Source organism: Strix uralensis, chromosome 3 (assembly GCF_047716275.1).
Source record: "Strix uralensis isolate ZFMK-TIS-50842 chromosome 3, bStrUra1, whole genome shotgun sequence".
NCBI lineage: Eukaryota > Metazoa > Chordata > Aves > Strigiformes > Strigidae > Strix > Strix uralensis.
In genome coordinates, this window is record NC_133974.1 from 103,269,563 (window position 1) to 103,288,611 (window position 19,049).

General features: G+C 44.9%; 1 protein-coding gene across 1 annotated transcript; it reads right to left on the minus strand.

Moving 5' to 3' along the window:
* Positions 1-1,193: 1,193 nt before the first annotated feature.
* On the minus strand, positions 1,194-9,821 carry SLC30A1 (solute carrier family 30 member 1). Its single transcript, XM_074863662.1, has 2 exons — positions 9,107-9,821; positions 1,194-5,614 (listed from the first exon to the last, which is right to left on the minus strand). The coding sequence occupies exons 1-2, from the start codon at positions 9,735-9,737 to the stop codon at positions 4,704-4,706; spliced, it is 1,542 nt and encodes a 513-aa protein (XP_074719763.1). The 5' UTR covers positions 9,738-9,821; the 3' UTR covers positions 1,194-4,703.
* Positions 9,822-19,049: the final 9,228 nt, after the last annotated feature.

Here is a 19,049-nt window from a genome sequence, read left to right on the forward strand (position 1 = left end):
AGCTAACCACACAAAGCAAAGGTCATAAGGAATAATTGGACCTCCTGTTATCAGCAAAGCCACGTTTGATTTGGAAAATTGTCAAGACTGGCTTTAGCTCAGGCAAATGGAGCATCTACTTCTTTCCGTCCAGCAGAGAAAGAAAAAAACAAAGTTACTACAGAGCTGAACAACTTAAATGCATACCTAAAAAGGGCGTAACTGATGCTATGCTATGAAACTAAAATAGTCAGAGCGCATTTATATGCTTTTAAATATAGTTAGCAGTATTTCCCATTCCCCTCCACATGGAACTCAGAACATCTAGCTACAAAATTCACCCCCTCTGTCCCCCCGGTCTCTCCATAGCTGAAGAGATTAGAAAGTGCAGACAAAGCAGGGGGCAGGGGAAGGAGAATGGCAAGAATCTTTATCCCTCCTCCCCAGACTCCACTAGGCAGTGTTTAATAAATTCAGATGGCCCAATTTCAGAAGCAAACAGCAATATCAGTTTAGCTAAACTTGTTAACAAGTCTTCAGACACTCAGTGGGCTTTTTTCTTTCTTTTTGGAGAATGGGGAAAAGGAACAAACCCTGGAATTATAACAAACTGATAGTAATTCTGCAGCAAATTTAGAAACACCACAGTACTCCTGATTTTAACATATCCATAAAATCTAGGTACTTTCAGTCATTCTTCAAAAGCCAGGCTGTACTGGCAGAAGCTCTGGACTCACTCCCACAAGTAATTCCTTGCATGCAAGTAACTACTCGTCAGCCCGATGAAACTATTCATGAATACAGAAATTTACAGGACTGAGGCCTTGCCATGACTTTTTAGGAGTCACAAGCTGGGGCTAGTTTTGTCTTTTACATAACTATGTGTATGTCTGTACCAAATACCATGATGCAGCAATAACAGATATTACTGAAAGCCTAGAGTGGATGTTGAAAGCAATCGAGCTAAAATTATAAGGGCTTCCACAGAAGCAATTTACTCTGCTAAAAAATAAAGCCTCACGGTACTGTGGCTAGCCCACTGAGTGTCTGAATTAGTTCTGCACTGCACCTTAGGTGCAGATATAATCTAAGAAGTGATTCTAAAATAGCGTGTTTCGGGATGAGACATGTACTAAGTGTAAAATATTTCACCCAATGATGTTTGGTACACATTTAATCAGAAGCATAAACAATCTAGACACTGAAATACAAACTTAGTTTTCCTTAAAATCAGTGTTCCATATTTTTTTATTTTAAAAATTCAGGAATGTGATACACAATACAATTAGCTCCCCACCACTGCAGTGTTCACTTACATGAGATTCACTAGTTTCATGCTTTGTGGAAAAAAAAAAAAAAAAAAAAAGAGACTGCGCAGTGTTTTTGAATGCTCCCAGTATTCTGGAACTGTGATCTTCAGAATAAACCACGTCTGTGTAACCACAGACAGGTTAAAAAAATTCAAGCTATATCGCAAGCTAGCAGGCTACAGTTGGGTCTCATACAGCCAGAACAAACACGAAAATTGTCTTCCTGCTGCTGTACAGCCACCACCTTGACCTGACTATACGCTTCCAGGGAATTTACCATCCAGGGCTGAAGAGACTAAAGGCCCCGTTAACACCAGCTGGTGCTGCACATGCAACACAGCACATGACAGAGAGGCCACGCAACTCCCCCTTCGGCCCCCATCATCATCATTGTCACATTTGCGTCCTGTCCCGATAATAAAAATAACATGGGGGAGAGATTTTTGTTTTTTAAGCTAGCCATTGCCTGCAATGGACACAGAAATAGAAAAATATGACTTCTGGCACACACAAAAAAAGATTAAATAGTTACAATGGAATCAGTGACTACAACTCCATCTATTCAGATGCATTTACTGAGACTGTTAACCAATGGTGGCAACTGTCAAGACTTAATAGTTGCTCTGTTTTTATAAGAGCAACAGGAGAGAAGGAAGTCAGGCTTCTCAGTGCTACTATGGTTTGTCTTGGTTGGGGTTTTTTTTAAACTAAAGAGCAGTAGTCCTATGGTGCATTAGTGATGTACAGCAGGACCTCAACAATTCATACTAATGACTGAGACCAATTTTAAACTAATGAGCAAAATAATTAGTGAAAGTTTACCATAATAAGCAAGGATACACATTTCCAAAGAAAAAAAAAGTACTTTGTTCATTTCAAAATTTACTTGGTTAATACTTTGTAGTATACTAGCAGTGGTAGCATATTCTGCAAATGTAGTCTCATACAAGATCTCATTTAACAGTCAACTCTAGATCATATACAGGTAACAGAAGAAAGAGTTAAGGTAATTCAGACAAAACAAAAACATACATAAATACTATATTAACATATTTAAGTTAGTTTATGAGACTATACAACAAGCATAAACACAGAAAAAAGGTGAGTGATGCTGATGGCTGTGAAGCACCAACATCCCCAAGCTAGCGCAAAGCTGAACCGACCCATCCACACCCTGCAGCTTCCTGAGGATGCATCTGAGCAGCCAAGAGGCAAAACAACTGCACGGCGCTGCGCTGCACCCAGGCTAACAAACCCTGTGAGAGGGGGCTCACGCGAAACTGGACTGAGCTCCTCTACTTTTCCAATGCTTTGGCACGCAGCATTTGGCCAGCACACTGGCACGCGATACAGAGCTCGTCTGGCCCTGTAGACGGCACAGTTAATACACAACACTGGTAATCCACCCATGGACAATCAAGAGTTGACTGCAATGCTCTGCTGAGAAGTTGGGCAAGACCACTGACAGGACCTGGGCCAACCCAGGTCCAACAAGCAGCAGACTATTTTGAACTACTTAGGAGCAATTATCATACGAGACACATTAGAAATGCAAACTAGCGAGGTTCTGCATCCGGAGGCACAGCTACATTCCCTTCGCTAACAAAACATTCTTTTTTAAAAAAATCTACATTTAAATACTGTTAAAAACCTGAAAACCACAGCATCAAAGAATTTTGTAAGGCCAAAATTATCCTCAGTTCCCTCTGTTGTGCCTAGGCATTGCAATACATTTGTAGAAGTAAATACCATGTAATTTAGTATCTTATACTCCTCCCAGTGCCTTCCAGTAACAGATCTCAGGGCTCTTCGCACAAGAGTTAAGCCTCACAACACCCCTGTGAGGTAGGTATTATCCCCATTTCAAGACAGGGAAACTGAGGCAGAGTGTTTATCATGTCCAGAGTCATGGAGCAAACAATGGACGATCTGAGCTGTTCTCCAGTTTTAAGCATAGGAGCAGTCAATTAAATCACAAAACATTTCTTCCTATCCATAACTTTGAGGGTGGATCGAAAGAGTCAGGGTTTTAGATTACATTTCTTGTGTTTTATCTTCACCTCTCACCTAGTCTCTGCCAAATTCACAGTTCATAGACCAGTTCCTCCTTTACTAAGGTGCAAGTTGGCAGCATACTGTAACAGCTTCTTTAGAGCCAGTTGTCAATTAACTGAGTGACATTTTAAACCACAGATTTGGATGCTTAATAAGTGAAATTATGTGATACATAAACATCTCAAAGTGTGAAATACAGTGAATGAAATCCTACTCCCTGCCCCACTTCCTGATAAGTCAGGAGAAGGCTCCTGAGGACATGGCGGGGACCAGAACTGCAGTCACTGCAAGTGCTTACAGACACACTCAATTACAAGCAAAATGCACCACTGGATTACTTGTTATGGAGGCTACTGCCTATGCTTAAAAGCATGACTTATACAGTCGGCGCCTGGCACACTTTCCCCTCCAGAGCACTTATTGACATAACTAATTCTTTTATCTTAGTAAACTGAGAATTAGTTAAAAATGAAGCTCCAGCTCTTCATTCACAGCACTGTGAGTCAAGGATTCTTTAAACTTCAAAGACTTTTATGACCAGACACAACTTGGAAACGAGGAAAAACACCAGAAAATCCATAAAATACAAAAGTATGCATTACTTTATCGCTCAGTCTCATGTCTTGATCACAGAGCAGTATACAGTAGCTTGAACTTCCATTCTGATAGAAAAAAACCCCCTTTCACATCTGATATTTTCACAAGCAGTTGATTTTAATTACCTCGCTACCTTACCAGAAAAAGTGGGGACGGTTTCTAACAATCACATGATGTTCTCTTTAAAATATGCTATATGATAAATTCATTAGAAAAGCCTTCACATTTATTATTATATAAGTTTTAAGAAAAATATGTGAAACTGCAAAGTGGTTTCCAGTTTTAAGTAGTTATATCTTTAAAAATGTCCTATGAGCTTTGGTTTCCTTAGGGCTTCTAAATAAACAATATATTAAAATATCTACAAATCAAATATTAAAGGAAAGAGTAGGTCCAAGAAATCTGTAACACAAATTGAGTTCCTACATGCTTATCCCTCAAATACCTTTTCACTGGAAAAAATATTTTAATTTGAAGCACAGCAAAAAGTGTCTCTGCTGAAATGTTGAAACTGGTTTTCTGAAGTTGTTACAGCATTGGTGCACTTTCTGTCTGTCTCGGTACAAAGTCAACACAAACACATTGTATCATGACAGTGACATTATGTTCTTTAAAACAAGCATTCTAGATTTAGCAATATGACAAGAACAAGGACTTCAGCAATTACACTACTTGGCAAAATTGCATCTCAAACGTCTGTCTCTTCCTCTTGCAATACAGCTGTTGTCAGTCACCAAAACTCAGGTAGCACCATTCAGGGAGTTACAAAGATGATTCAAACTGCTCGTTTTGATCGGCGTTTGCCTCTAGCTTAACTGAAGGGATGCTCTCCGACTTAGTCCTCCTAGTTTTCGGAAATTCAATGACAACTTCTGAACAAGAGATACTAAGTGACGAAGATTTTTCTGTCTTCTTTGCAGTACTATCTTCTCCTGTTCCACAACACTGCTTCAAAGCACACTGAGTCCTGCAAGGAAACTCACATTTCCCTCTCCCTGATTCAGAGCCAACACTGGCAAACTCAGGCTGAATGGTAGTTGCATGAATCCCTTCATCGTGAAAGATCTCTTTTATGCGCTTTGCCACCATCATGTACGTGGAAGGGTCAGGACACTTTATGTGAGCAGTGCCAATGATCCTACTGCCTGCTAGCTGCCAAATGTGTAATTCATGGACTGCTTCAACGCCTTCAAGGGTACGTAATTTTGAGTTCAAAGAATGAACATCTATTTGTTTGGGAACAGTCTGCAGAAGTATAAGGGCTGACTCCCTAAGTAACGGGTAAGTTGTGTAAAGGAGTATACAAACCATGATCAAACAAAGGATGGGATCTAAATATAGCAACCAGCATGGACCAGCCACCGTAATGCTCTCTTGCTCGGACTTGTTTGCTCCGCCAAGCGTTTGGGATAAAGTAGCATTTTCCATGCAATGATTATTGACACATGGATTAAAGCAGGGCCCATCTTTGGGGCATGGATTCCACAAACCATAGAAGAGCAAGGCATTCAATACCACAATTACGGAACCTAAGGCATCTCCAAAAACATGCAGAAAAACTCCACGCATGTTAAGCTGCGCACTAGAGTCTTCTTCAACCTCCTCTACATCCAGAGGATAATGACCAGCGTTCCCATTCACTTGTAGGTCAGCCATGTCGTCTTTCATATCACCTGACAAGAAAACAGCAAAAAGATTAGGCACAGCAATACTACATATTACTCTAATTCCATACAAATAATAACCAATATTAAGCTTGCCACATGAGTACAAAACTGTAAAGCAAGCAACTCTACCCATAACACTCAGCAACATTTTCTCTGGCTAAGAAATATTCAGCTGTCCCAATAAATGATCTAAATAGTCTAGGTGGCAATTGCTTCTACATGGAGCTTAAAGATGTAGAGCAGCAAAGATTGAAGATGACCACATTTTCATTTGTTCTACTGAAAAACTGTTTGCACATTTTCCAGCTGTTTAACCATTTGACTACTCACTGTTCACTTCTTAAACAAAATCCAGAATTACAGAGCATATATAAAAAAGCTGGTTAAGTAGCTAAGTAACCTACATTTGTTCCCTCTTTTGTAAAGCCAGAAGGCCAATCACATTCCTAAAATCTCTCTTAAAGCATAGGACTGCATCGCTGCTATTTTATATTAAAATTTATGAAGCCAGAAGCTCAAAAGCTGTATGGATACTGCTTTATAGTAACTTCTTCTCAGGTTTAGTAGTTCGTTTCCAAAAGACTTCTGAATTCAAGGAAAAGGAAGTTTTTTCTGAGCTGGCGCACGGAGCCAGCAGACACAATGAGCTGAGATTTTAGGTCTAAAATGCAGAATTTATCAGCAGTATTGACTACAGGACAGTGTAAGGTATCACTGAATCTCTCAGAGGCTATGAACTAGCGTTACTTATATTTCAGAATACATAAAACCCTTATTTTTAGTACTTTTTTTAAAGTGACATATAGCTGTTGATGCCCAAAGCCTTATGTCATGGACCGTACAATGCATAAATGAACATTTTAGTGCCCTCTCCCAAAATTGTCTGCAATAGTACCACTCCATCACACCTAACCAGCTATACAGGAATAAATCCACACATCATTACAAAGAATGCTTTCTGAAAGAAAAACATTTTCCAGCGTTCAAAATTGGAAGTATTTACATGATTAACCTCCTACTTTTCTTCAAAAGTTCTTCTTTGGACAGAAAACTTGCAGTGTTGAAGAAATGTAACAGGCACTGGCCACTGACCCAAGAAACTGAAACAAGGAGCTCTTACTGCTTCTGTGGTTGTTCAGTTCAGAGCTTTGTAAACATTAACATGTTAGCATGACCTGCAGCTTCTGCCACTCTGCTCTCATGACTGCAATTCTGTAATCATGAAGTGCCTACAAGTTCTCTTCCTTCTGAAGAAGGGGCGGGCTCCTACGAAGGCGACTGAGCAGGTCACCTCCAAGCCCCAGGCTCAGCCTCATGCATCACACTTCTGCCCTAAAGCTCCAGCTACATTTTCCACACAATTTCTAGGAGTTATGAAATATGGGACCTGTAACTTTCCAGAGAAATCAATAAATTAGAGGGAAATATCTCAGGTTACAGAGTTCAGAACTCAGGGTCCACAATGAGGGCAAGGAAAGAGGAACTTTTCTGACACTCTGCTGCGTACCAAGTACTTGGAGAAGAGAAGATTTGAAAAGTCAGTAGGCCTGTCTAGAAGAGTGGGTAACAGGAAACACGGTTCCAGAAAGCTCTTGAGATTTTTTAATGGCAAAAGGTTAAAATGTGTCCATTTGAAATATGCTCATTTAAATCTAACTATAAACTGATTACTTCACAAAAAGTATATGCACAATGATACCTGTGCAGGACTAGCCCCTAAGGCTATCACTAGCTTGCCACTTCCACCTTAGGAAATCAAGGTCTACCCCTCTGGAATTTCCAGTGAAGGCAAACTACCACTCTCAGTCAGCGCCCTAGTCTTCACCTACACACCTTACAGCTTCTCACAAGTCTCCGAGCACCTTTACCTGTAACATTTCCATGCGTAAACTATGAATAACTCCATCCATTACATAATCTTGACAGGGCATAGAAGGAAATACAAACTTATTTCAAAGTTCCACTGTGACCAAAATTATGCCCTATTACCACCGAAATACCCACAACAAATTATGTTATAACAAGACATCCATGAGAAATTCCAGAAAAGTCAGCTCAGAACAGTATACCTTTTAACCCATGCTATAAGTTAATCTTTTAGTCTAGAACTAGTTCAAAACTTGGCTAAAAGCACAACTTCTCACCATGTTTCACCATGCAAGAACAATTCACAAGCCAAGGTATCTATCAGATCAAGGGTTAAGGGAATTTTACATTGTTTGAAACTAATTATTAGGATACCTTTGTTGAACTAAACCAACATTAAGAGCTTATTATGTGGTCAAGAAAATATTCAGAGGAGCTTTCCCATCCTCTTGCAAAACCTGTCTTTTCAAAACCAACATGGAGTCAAAACACTAAAGAGAGAGAGAGAGTGAGAGAGAAACTGCTAAGTTTCTCACATGTGTATTGGAATCTCTGACCACAAAAAACCCGAAACTGTAGCAAAGTTCACTCTGCTGAATTAAAGCTCAGTTTAAGCTAAAACAGCAGTCTCCTGATGTCACCCTGAAAATAATGGACAGAACATGGGTTCTGAAGACTGAAACCCCTTCCTCCTGGTAACAGGGATGCCATATGATTAAGGTAGAGAAAGAGCAATTACGCGCCTTTCACTTTGCTAGCACGCAGTACTTGGCTTCGACCAAGTGACTTCAAAACACGCTATCCAGGCTTCTGCATCCATTAAAAAAATAACCCAAGAAATTCCCTCCCACGATATAGGACAGTTTGATCACAATTGGGAAGGGAAGAGTTTAAATTTATCTCTTATGTGCAAGCGAGTGGGAAGGTGCACGCTTTAGAAAGCTAAAGAAAACTAATCCAAAGAAACCACGCATGTACCCTGACACCAGTGAGCTCCACATTCAGTGCCTACTGCATGACTTCCACAGTTCTGATTGGTAATTTCCAAGACTTCTTCCTATTAATATGGATGTCACGAAGAAGTACAACATTACTGCAGTGGAATATACCTCAGTATGTCATGCTTAGATTGAGGTTAGCTTCTCAGGTAGCTAATAACCGACCCAACGGAGAGATCTGGCTGTCAGGACCAAGGTGTTGAGCTGCGCTCTGTCTGATGTGCAGCCAGTTCAGAAGGCATTAGGGCAGTGTCTTGTGACAGCTTGTGTCGCTAGGCAAAGACCACTTGTCGTGTGCCTTCTCTACCAGCACCAACTTTTTCCGAGGCAAACTGCTTTACCCTAAGGCTCTTTCACACTCTGACCTATCTGCAAGACAAGCAGCAGAACTTAGGGTACTCCTTTTAGCACCTGAAGGAAAAGCGTGAGGCAGAGGTGCAACAGTTGTGTGCCCGAGAGCACCGCTAAGGAAGTTTCTTGCCTCTGCCCCAGGAGGAAGGACGGGAAGGACGGGTGGTCCCCACGAAGCTTGCACCAGGTGGGACCAGGATGCCCACCGCCCTACTCGCAGGCGGGACCTCTCCCGCTTTCCTGGCGCTTCTGTGCTGGGATGGGACAGCGGTGCAGGTCTTACCTAGCTTCTCCTGGCTGACCCCGTTGGAGCTGCTGCAGTTCTCCACTAAGGTGCTGGTCTCCTCCCGGTGCAGCGCAGCCTCCCCGTCCCCAGGCGGCTGCTCGGGCTTGGCGCCGCTGCGGGGGTGCTGTCTGCCGCTGTGCGAGTGGCCGTGGCCGTGGGAATGGCCGTGGCCCCCGACGCCGTGGTGGTTGAAGAGGCAGAGCCCCAGAAGGTTGATGATGAGTCCCGCCACCCCCACGCCGATGACCACCAGCGGCTGCTGGATCTCGTGGGGCTCCGTGAAGCGCTCGATGGCCTCCAGCAGGATGGTGAAGCAGAGGGCGGTGAGGAAGACGGCGTTGACGAGGGCGCCCATCACCTCAGCCCGCACCCACCCGAAGGTGTTCTTCTTGGTGGCGCGGGTGCGCTGGGCGAAGCGCACGGCCACCAGCGCCACGACCAGGGCCATGACATCGGAGAGCATGTGGAAGGAGTCGGAGAGCATGGCCAGCGACGACGTGACCCGGCTCACCACCACCTCCACCACGAAGAAGAGGAAGGTGAGCGCCAGCATGCACAGCAGCCGCGCCCGCCGGTTCTGCCACCACCGCGGCCCGCCCGGCCCCTTCGCCGCCATCCCCCCGCACATCGCGCCGGGGCAGCGGCTGCCGGCCCGGCCCGGCGCGGCGCGGCGGAGGCGCGAAGAGAGCGGCCGGCGGTCGGCGCGACGAGCGGCCCGCGGGCGCGGCGGAGCGCCGAGGACGAGCGCGGACACTCCCCGCCGCTGCCGGCCCGGCCACCGCCGCTCCCTGCGCTGGCGCTGGGCGAGCAAACTTTGCACCCGAGCCCCCTCACTCTTTCCACACGGAACCCGAGCCGGCACGGCCACGCCCCCCCGCCCGCGCCCCATTGGCCACCGCCCCCCCGCCCGGCGGGGCCCGCTCGCTCCCGCCCCCCGCCTCGCTCGCCATTGGCCCACGCGCCCTCGCGACAGGCGGCCCCGCCTCCCTGGTCCCGCCCCGAGGCCGCGGCCGCCCCGCCCCTCCGGGGCGGTGCCAGAGGAGGGGGGCGGGGCCGAGCGTCATGGCCCGGGAGCGACGGCTGCGATTGGCTGAGCCCGTCGGCTTCCCCCCGCCTCCCCCGCCGCCGCTCCGCCAGTCCCGCCCTGCGGCCAGCGGGACTCGTGCAAAAGGTGCTTCACACGGCCCCGGCCCGGCGCGCGCGGGGGGGGCGGGGCTCCCCTGCGGGCCGGGGCAGGCGGGCGGGAGAAGGGCCCGCTCCGCCGATTGGGGGGGGCGGGGGGGTCGCACGGGGTTGGGGGAGGGGGCTTTGTGACGTCACGCGTCGGGGCGGTGGACCTTTGTGACGTCACACGGGGGCCGTTAGGGTTAGCACCGGCCGCCTCCTGAGGGGCCCGGGGGCGGGCTAACGGCCGTCGGTCGCGGCGCGCGGTCCTGCCGTCAGGGGCCGAGGCGCGAGCCGCGAGGGCGCAGTGAGCCGCCCCCTGCGGCCGGCGCGGCAGGAGCGGAGCCCCGGGAGCTGGCCAGCGCCGGCGAGCTCGCCCGGGGGTCTGCGCCGCCGGCAGCCGCGGGGGCCGCGGTCTGGGGTCAGGGGGAGGCCCGCGCCGGCACCGCGAAACCCGGGTGTCGGGGAGGTGCCCGAGGAGGAGCCGCGGCGGGGGCCTGGCTGCTGTCCTTCGCCCCTGGGCAGCCCGGCCCGGGCCCGGGCCCAGGCCGTCCGCCCCTCCCGCCTCTGTCCGTGCTGAAGCCCTGGCTTTGCCTGGAGGGTCTGCCGTGCCTCTTGGGGTACAAACACGGAGAGGAGCCGGGGCGGCCTTGCAGGTCCTGAGGCACCAGAAATGGCCTTGCCCAGTTACGGCCCCTGCCTGGAGAGGGGGAAGGAGCCAGCGACCAGCCCACCACTGCACGAACTCGGCACCTATCGCCAGCTGTCAAACCAATGGGCCCGTTTTCCAACTACTGCACATGCCGCTGTACATCCCAACAGCTATTTCTTACTGCCTTTCTAACTCCTAGCTTTGTCTGAGGTTTGGCCGTGTTGCAGGGGGATTTCTATTTAATTTTTCTCCTGTTTGTGTCACTGAGGGCAGTAGGATGAATGATGAAGCAATAACAACTGATGAGCAGTCATTCATGGTTAAAAAGTTTGGAGAGAAGAAGAAAGTAATTTTGGTTGAGGAAGTTTTGAAAAGCTGTGATATCACAAAAATATATACAATTAGTTTTATAAAACTCCTTGTACTTAGAAAAAGCAAATATTTTGAGACATCTAGAAAAATCAGAAAAAAAAAATCACAAAAATTTCCAAAAGGCAGAGTTGACCTCTTACTTTGCCTGCTGTGTTCCAGGGAGCCAACAAACATGGCAGCAAGAGGGAGAGTGTCCAAGAATATTCCATGAGTGGAAAATGGAGAGAGAGGAAACAAATAGCCATAGTTATTTATAGCTATAGAGGTGAAGCTGTGTGTATGAATACATAGAGGCAGTAAGAAAACGGGTGCCCTGAAAAGGAAGATCTAGCAAGAATGCAGAAGCCTGTTGCTATACTTGGACATTCCAAAGGGATCATGGTTCAGGGTCCATGTAAGGGTTCCTGACAGCTGGAGTTGGGCAGCTTGTCCTGTTTCATTAGAAAAATGACAGAAGGTGTTTACCCTTCCACAAGAAAAGAGTTATCAGTGAGCGTAACTGAGACCAATGGTTTGGGACAGGCGTCCCCTAAGCTCAGCAGAGTCGTGGTGAGTCCACATTTGCCCACCATGTTGCTTTAATCTGTGGATGCCATCCCCTCTTCTTCACCTACGCTGCAGTGTTATTGTTATGCTCATTACATTGCAGGCACGGCTTGGGCACCGCAGGCGCTGCTGTACAGACCTGTGACACTGAACCCTGTTTTCTGTGAGATTGTTCGTATGTCAAAATCTAGGTCTGCTATGTTTTTAGTTTAGCGGTAGGAACCCCTATGGAATGCTTTAATGACCATCGTAAAGAGTACTGTAAGAGAGTCAGTAATTAGATTGCTGTAACATTCTCCTCATCTACTTGGCTTCCCATAAGCCATAATATCATTTAATAAGATGTTGTAAATAATCAGGAAGCTGACCAGCAATTATACTGAAACGGAACATGCCCATGTCCTCTCCTCCTTACCCCCACGCAAGGCCATTAGTTAATAAAGAAGAATTACCCGAATTTAGGATATATGGGTCAAAGAAACTGGTACAGCTCAAAGCTTTTTTAATTCCTGCAGGTGGGGCGTGTTATCATTTTACAGGGATTGGTGTTAATCCAATGGATTTTAGCTGGGAAGGAAGGGACGGCAAGGGGTTTAATGTCTCTCATTGACTGGATCTCAGGAATTACTGAAACTGAGTATTACTTGGTTGCCCCTGTGATGTCATCAGAGTTTTCTTTATTAAAAGTACTCGGTCCCGATAGGATATCAATACCAGTACCACCCTTACGAATAAAACTTAATCTGCATTGAACATAAACTGTGTCAAAGGCATGGACTAGCTTACAGGAGGGGAGTTACGGCTTTTTTGGCTTCTTTCTTGGTGTGTAAACCATGCCTAGATAAATTTGTGATCCTTTTAACATTTCTTCACCACAAGATCTCCTAATCTCCTCAAGGGTACCATACAACTTGTCAGTTTGCTGCTGTCTTCCCCTTACAGGATGGTGTGTTCTTGATCCTGCCCTTGTCCAGGGATAGCTTTTCTTCCTACTGTACCAGACTGAATACTGAATTCCTCTGGGGGCCAAAAGCCACGAGACGTGGGACCATATACCTCAGGAGAGTGGGAGGGTGTGGTTTTTTCCCAGCGGGGTAGTAATAATGGTTCCTCAGGCCTTCTACTGCTCCCCGATGAATAGGGCTGGGCATACAGTTTTGTCCTACGGGACCCAGCAGCCACCGTGGTCTTCACTGGCTGCAAATACAGGGACTTTGATAAATAGTCCCCTGTGGCAGCCCAGTCCCGCTGCCGGCCATGTCAGGCACAGACCGGCAGCTGGACCACACAAGAGTTCACGTCATTACCTCTTCCCCAGACTCTTTCTCATAAACCAGTGTGCTCTACACTGCTGTTCCCAGGCTTTTCTATTGTATCCCCATACATCAGCATCCAAGAGGAATGGGGATAGTTCCTAAATTTAGGGCTGTCCATCTGGCAACATTATGAATTTTAAGATTAATTGGAAGGCGACTGATAAAGGTACCTAATGAAGCCATAAATGGTGTGTTACAGGAGAACATTTTGTTTCTGCTTATGCTTTTGAGGAGAGTACTATGTCTTCAAAGTAGGGAGGACTCCAGGTTTTCTGTTGTTTGTTGTTTATTTTTTCAGGCTTCCAGGCATTGTTCGTGACTCACCCAATTCTTTCTTGGCTCAGCTTCCGGTCCACACATGTGGAAGGATCTGTCTCCAAATCTATTTACTTACCGTAAATGCTCCATGTTCTGAGGGGAGAAGTAACTCTGCATCTCCAGCATGCAGCTTCATACCACCCCAGAATGGGGTGACAAGATAGGGAAAGGCTAAACAGAAAGCTCCTGCGTGTCACCTCTTCTGAGGAAAAATGTTTTGCACTGAGTGCTGCTGAACTCTCTTAAGTCAGCTGAGCACTGTGGGAAGAATAGGACTTTGGTTGGGAGATTCACTATTACCCAGCATATTTGCTGAGTAAATAAAGCCACTGCTTTTTTCTTTGAATTTCTGTGCAAGTTTGCAAGTGGAGAGATCTCTGCCACGGAGGGCTCTTCATCACTCTGTGCCTTTCCACTTGGAAAAGGTGAAACCCTGTCTATAAACCGCTAATGCAGTCACACATTACAGAGCACACTGCCTCCTTTTAACACCTAACTTGTTCCCTTTCTGTGCAGTCATCAGACCTGTCTGCTTTTAATAAAGGCTTGAGGGACTCTGGCAAACATGACTCCATCTGTCTGTTCCACTTCAAGGCTGTCAGTGTTCATTTTAGGCTGCATTTCTTGCAGGCAATGTCTGTCTCTTGTAGCTTGTCCTTACAAGGTTTCTTCAAATTAGATCCAGTCAGCCACACCAAAGCCAACAGAAGCATTCACTGTCCGGTCACCTACATAAACAAGTTTGTGCTTGTAATGAAAAACAATACAAATGAAAAGTGAGTGTTACTGTTCACATAGCTCTACGTCAAATTCACTGTTATATCCTGATTCAGGAAAGCAGCTTTATCAAGGGCTTAAACATGTGTTTGCAGTTAATTAAAAGGCCTTCTTTGAACAGAGGCAAGTTAAGCATGTGCTTACATGCCTTTGTTTGTGACCTGTGAAGAAAGACTATAGCTGTAATTAGCATTAAGATAGGAAATGAAGAATGCCTTGCTCTATAAAGAGATTTCTTCTTCTACCTGGTCACCGTGTCTGTGAAATCTGGGCTCCTTGAAAGTTAGTGGCAGAACTCCAGACAAGTTGAGGGGGTCAGTATATCATCCACTATACTTCTTCTGAACCTTGCAAAGCAGATTAAAGAAAACACTTCTTTCCCTTCCAAAATCTTTTCTCTCTAATAAAGAAACAACTGTTTTTAAAATATACCTTTCTTAGGTCCAGTTTTGATCTCTCCTTTCTAGGTTAGTTATTCTCCTTTCTTACTATCAAGCCATTTATTTGATCCAATGGCATTTGACAGCCTGCAACTGCCTCATAACTTCTGGCACAATTAACTGCACAGCCAATCTATAAGTGTTTTCAATAAACGTGCATTTTTTTTCCGGTGGACTTAAGAGCATTTCCTGGCTGCTTTGGTTACCACTTTGTCTGCTTATGGTACAACTAGTATTTTCTTAACTTTCACAAGTAGGCAGGCAAAACAGTTGCTCTAATCAGCTGTGAAGTTAATACTAATAAGGTATTAGAGCTAATACCTTATTCAGCCAATGCTCAAGTGGATCCTACTAGAAAAATCACCACCATATTAATCATTAACGGAAAAAAGTCAGAAAAAATGTGGCGTTACTCACTTTTGCACACAGTGCGGCTCTCTGCTGGAAAGATAGTAATAATGATTCAACAGGGATGGGAAAATTCTGTAAATATGGAATTGATGGAATGGAAAAATGTCTTTGCAGCTGATTGGTTGGTAACATTTTTAATTATTACTAAAATTAATTATCCTTCGTACAGCATTTTTAATAAATCATATTGTTAAGCTCTGCCTGTTATTATCTTCAGAAAGAGCATGAGATTGCTAGGTCTAATCTAAGCCAGTTCTCTTGAACCTGTGGCAATGAGTGTCGATGCATCAATGGGTATTTCCTGAGGACGGACACTGAGACAGACGTATGCTAATCGCTGTGGTGCCTGCTCCACCTACCTACAATATTAGGCCCTGTCAGAGAACATACAATATTTTCTGGTTACTTGTTGGTTACTTGTGGGCAGGGATTTCCACTGTCATTATAGGATGCTGGATTTCATTGGTGTAGTACTTCTAAAGGTCTCTTGCCGGAAGAAGGTCATTCAGGTTCTTCAAGGTAAGTCCCTAGCAGTCCCTAAAAGAACAGCTAATACTATAGGGAAATAATAAATGTGCATGTTCTGGCAGTTGAAAAGTCAGTTCAAAACTAGTTCAACAACTACAGCTTTGAATCGTTTGAGGCTGCAGAACACCTCCGTGTAATGCACCAAAGAAGAAATGCCCTATGGTGGCACATTTTGCCTTGAGAAGAGGGGCCATGCTGGTACACCTCCGTGTCTCCTGGGAGCTCAGTGACATTAAGGGCACACTGTGCAAAGATCTGATTTCAGTCCCAGAGACTGAGCGAAGCAACGTAAGAACTTAGTACGCGAGCAGTAATGGCTCAGAAGAGGAAGATCCCCAGGCAAATTGGAATGAAAGCCGTCATGCTGGCCGTGTGTATACAGAGTTTACAGGGTGGTTCCTGGAACAGCCACGAGCACAGGATACGGCACATCCTATCATTTCTGCTCTGTAACACAGGCCTGCCTGCAGGGTGGCAAACAGCCTGGTGGCACAGGAGTAGTAGGGCATGCTGGGGCACGGGTGCAATACACCTTCACAGGCTCCCACTCTGACCCAGCACCAACAGGTCTGATCTGGAGGGCAGCCTCAGGCTCACCCTCAGCAGGCAACTCAGGTGCACCTGGTGTTGGTGTTTCCAGCTGGCTCATCTATCCACACATCACTGCTGCTCTTGCTGCCACAACACACATCAGGCAAGGACTGCATCCATCTGTCTTGATGGCACAGTCTTTTTTATGTAAAGTCCTTCAGGTGGCTGAGCTCTAACATGCTCATCATTTACATATTAGATATTAATTGTATCAGCTTGAGAAGGATGAATTTCCCTTTATTGCACAAATGGATATATCTATGTAAAAATGGTGTAAAAACACCATTTATTTTGCTGCTTGAAGCATTTTCATTAGATCCCGTTTAGGTCTGCAGGTGCTGTTAATAGCTATTCATTAACCATCAGCCAAGCTCATGACAAAGACTACCCACTCTAAACTGCAGATATTTAGAAAGAAGCCATTCCAGCAAATATGATATAATCAATGCCATCTACTAAAAGCAAGTTTGTACCCACTATACACATTTTCTGCAGATAACCATTTTGAGACCTGTTTGAAAAGCATCTTTCCCCAGAGCAGAAGTAGCATTTTTTCAGTCCTGATCATTTAACATGGTCTCTCCCCAGACCTGAGGCTGTGATTTGGAACATGCTGCAATCCCTGCTGGACACCGCTCCTTTCCCCAGGCACCAAACGTGGCCATCATATAAGGACAGAGACTTGAAGGTCTGTGCTATGTCTCATCACCTTTTTTCTTTTCAAGGATCAATTGTATTTAATGTTTGTCAAATCATATCCCAAGACAGTAAGCATAAACATGTTAACTATATGTTCTGTAACTAGGCAATTCATTGTCAGAACTGCCTGCCAGGGAGGCCATTTTGTGGTCAACTTAAGCTAGTCCAACTAAAAGCTGGTGCCAAAAAGGGCAGTCATATTTTCCCTTCAGAAATGACATTCCTGCCCCCAACCAGACCTCAGTTAGGGCATGTGATGCCATGAGGATGTTCAGCTCTTCCTGCCAGTGCAACCAAAACCAAATTCTTTTTCTTCAGCATTAGTTTTCAGCCAGTTCAGCAAGTTAATCCTATTTACCTAGGGCTGCAGAATTGCTAGAACTGACACATAGGGCAGGGAAAAGTGTGTGACCATATACTGGCAACAGCCAATAGTTGCTGATGCTGATCGTGAAACCACAGTCTGGACTGGACAGTAAAGGAGGGATTCATGCCTGGGAATTGGTAGCTGACACACAAACATCTTCAGATCATGAGTCAAGTCTCCCTTTAGAATCAGTAGAGATCTAATCAGCTTTGTCAGTGGAGCCTGCAATGTGGTTTATCTCCTCCTACAGTAGTATGTACTTGATTAGATGAATCCCATCCTTAGAGTGCCCATTTCTGTTGTTGGCTATAAAGAAAGCCTGGTGTGAATATCTCAGAGATTAGGTCAACGGCTAATGAGGTGACTCCTGCCCTCAAGTGTTAGTTCTGCCCATTATAAGAAAGGGTTTTTCTTATTTGTACATTAAAGCATGAATTAAATGAGTTCTTTAATGCCACTAACTCAATACTGTCAGAAGAAAGAGTAGAATCCTGCTAATGCTAATGCTTATACCAATATACTAGAAATGTGATGTTCAAAGCTGTGTCTCCAAGCTAAAATTCACAGGCATAGAGGAGGTGTTTTGATTTTATCAGTACTGGGAAGTCAACAGTTCTCTCAGAAGCAAACAGGAGTGGTGGCTGCTTTTGGGAAACAGGTCATTTATGTAGGCAATGGAGGAGCCTCACTTTAGGCATGAGTTTTTCAAAAAACCTTCATCTAAATTTCTTACAAGTTAATTCTACACAGTTCATCATGAATGGCTATTCGCCTAGCGAAATACCAGTAGTGAACGTTGCTTCTTGGAAGCTTTATTTGTGTTGACCTGCTTTATATCTAGACAGATGTTTCTGTCTTAATGTTTGGCAAAACAAAATTTCACATCAGCATGGGTGGATTCAATGATGTGTCACGGTAGCTGCGGAGCCAATGGAGGGAACTCATTTCTACCACTGCTAAGATGACAAAGCAAATATTAAATACAGCAGTTACCGTGAAGGACTCGTCCATCAAGTTTCCAAGTAATCTGTTTGTGAAATACAGGCTCTGTCTCCCTTATTGACTAACAATGTATATTATCTGGTTAGTTAACAGTGGGGATAAAGGTCTTTTTCTTGCTGTATGTCAAGCTCTTGTGCAAAAAGCTGCAGTTAAACTGTGTATAACCTTAGGGTTGTGAACAGTGCCTACTAAAGTTCTAGGAATATGCTTATTCAGTTTTTTATTAGCCACATATAATAGACATACTTTGTGCCTTTGCTAATTAGATAAACCAGAGCCTATCTGTTTCTTGGACATTTCCCTATAGGAAGACATTCTCCTTGTAAAAAAGGGAGTATGTAAATAAGCAAAATATGTGCTTATTTGATAAGCAGCACACTAGCATTGTTAATGCACTGATGTGTGCATTTTATATCACTGTAGTGATATAAATCACTATAAGCACTATCAAAATACATATACATAGACACTAACTGTTAAAAATCAGCAAATCAGTAGATCTTTTTCAAGCTGATCTTCAGAGCTTCTATGCTTGTTAATGATGATAGCCAACACCTTTATGTTTAATCCTAAATAGGAAAAATGTTTCCCACGTGATATTGCAGATTCCTGGAGACTTGATTGCGGCCGATAAGCACACAGAAAGGCAATTGATAGTGTTTGTGTGTTCATGTTTCCCCAGGAGTCATAACAGGCTGTGCTGACATAGTCCTCCGTGGGAGGCAACCACACAGTGGATTGCCCCCCAGGACACTCT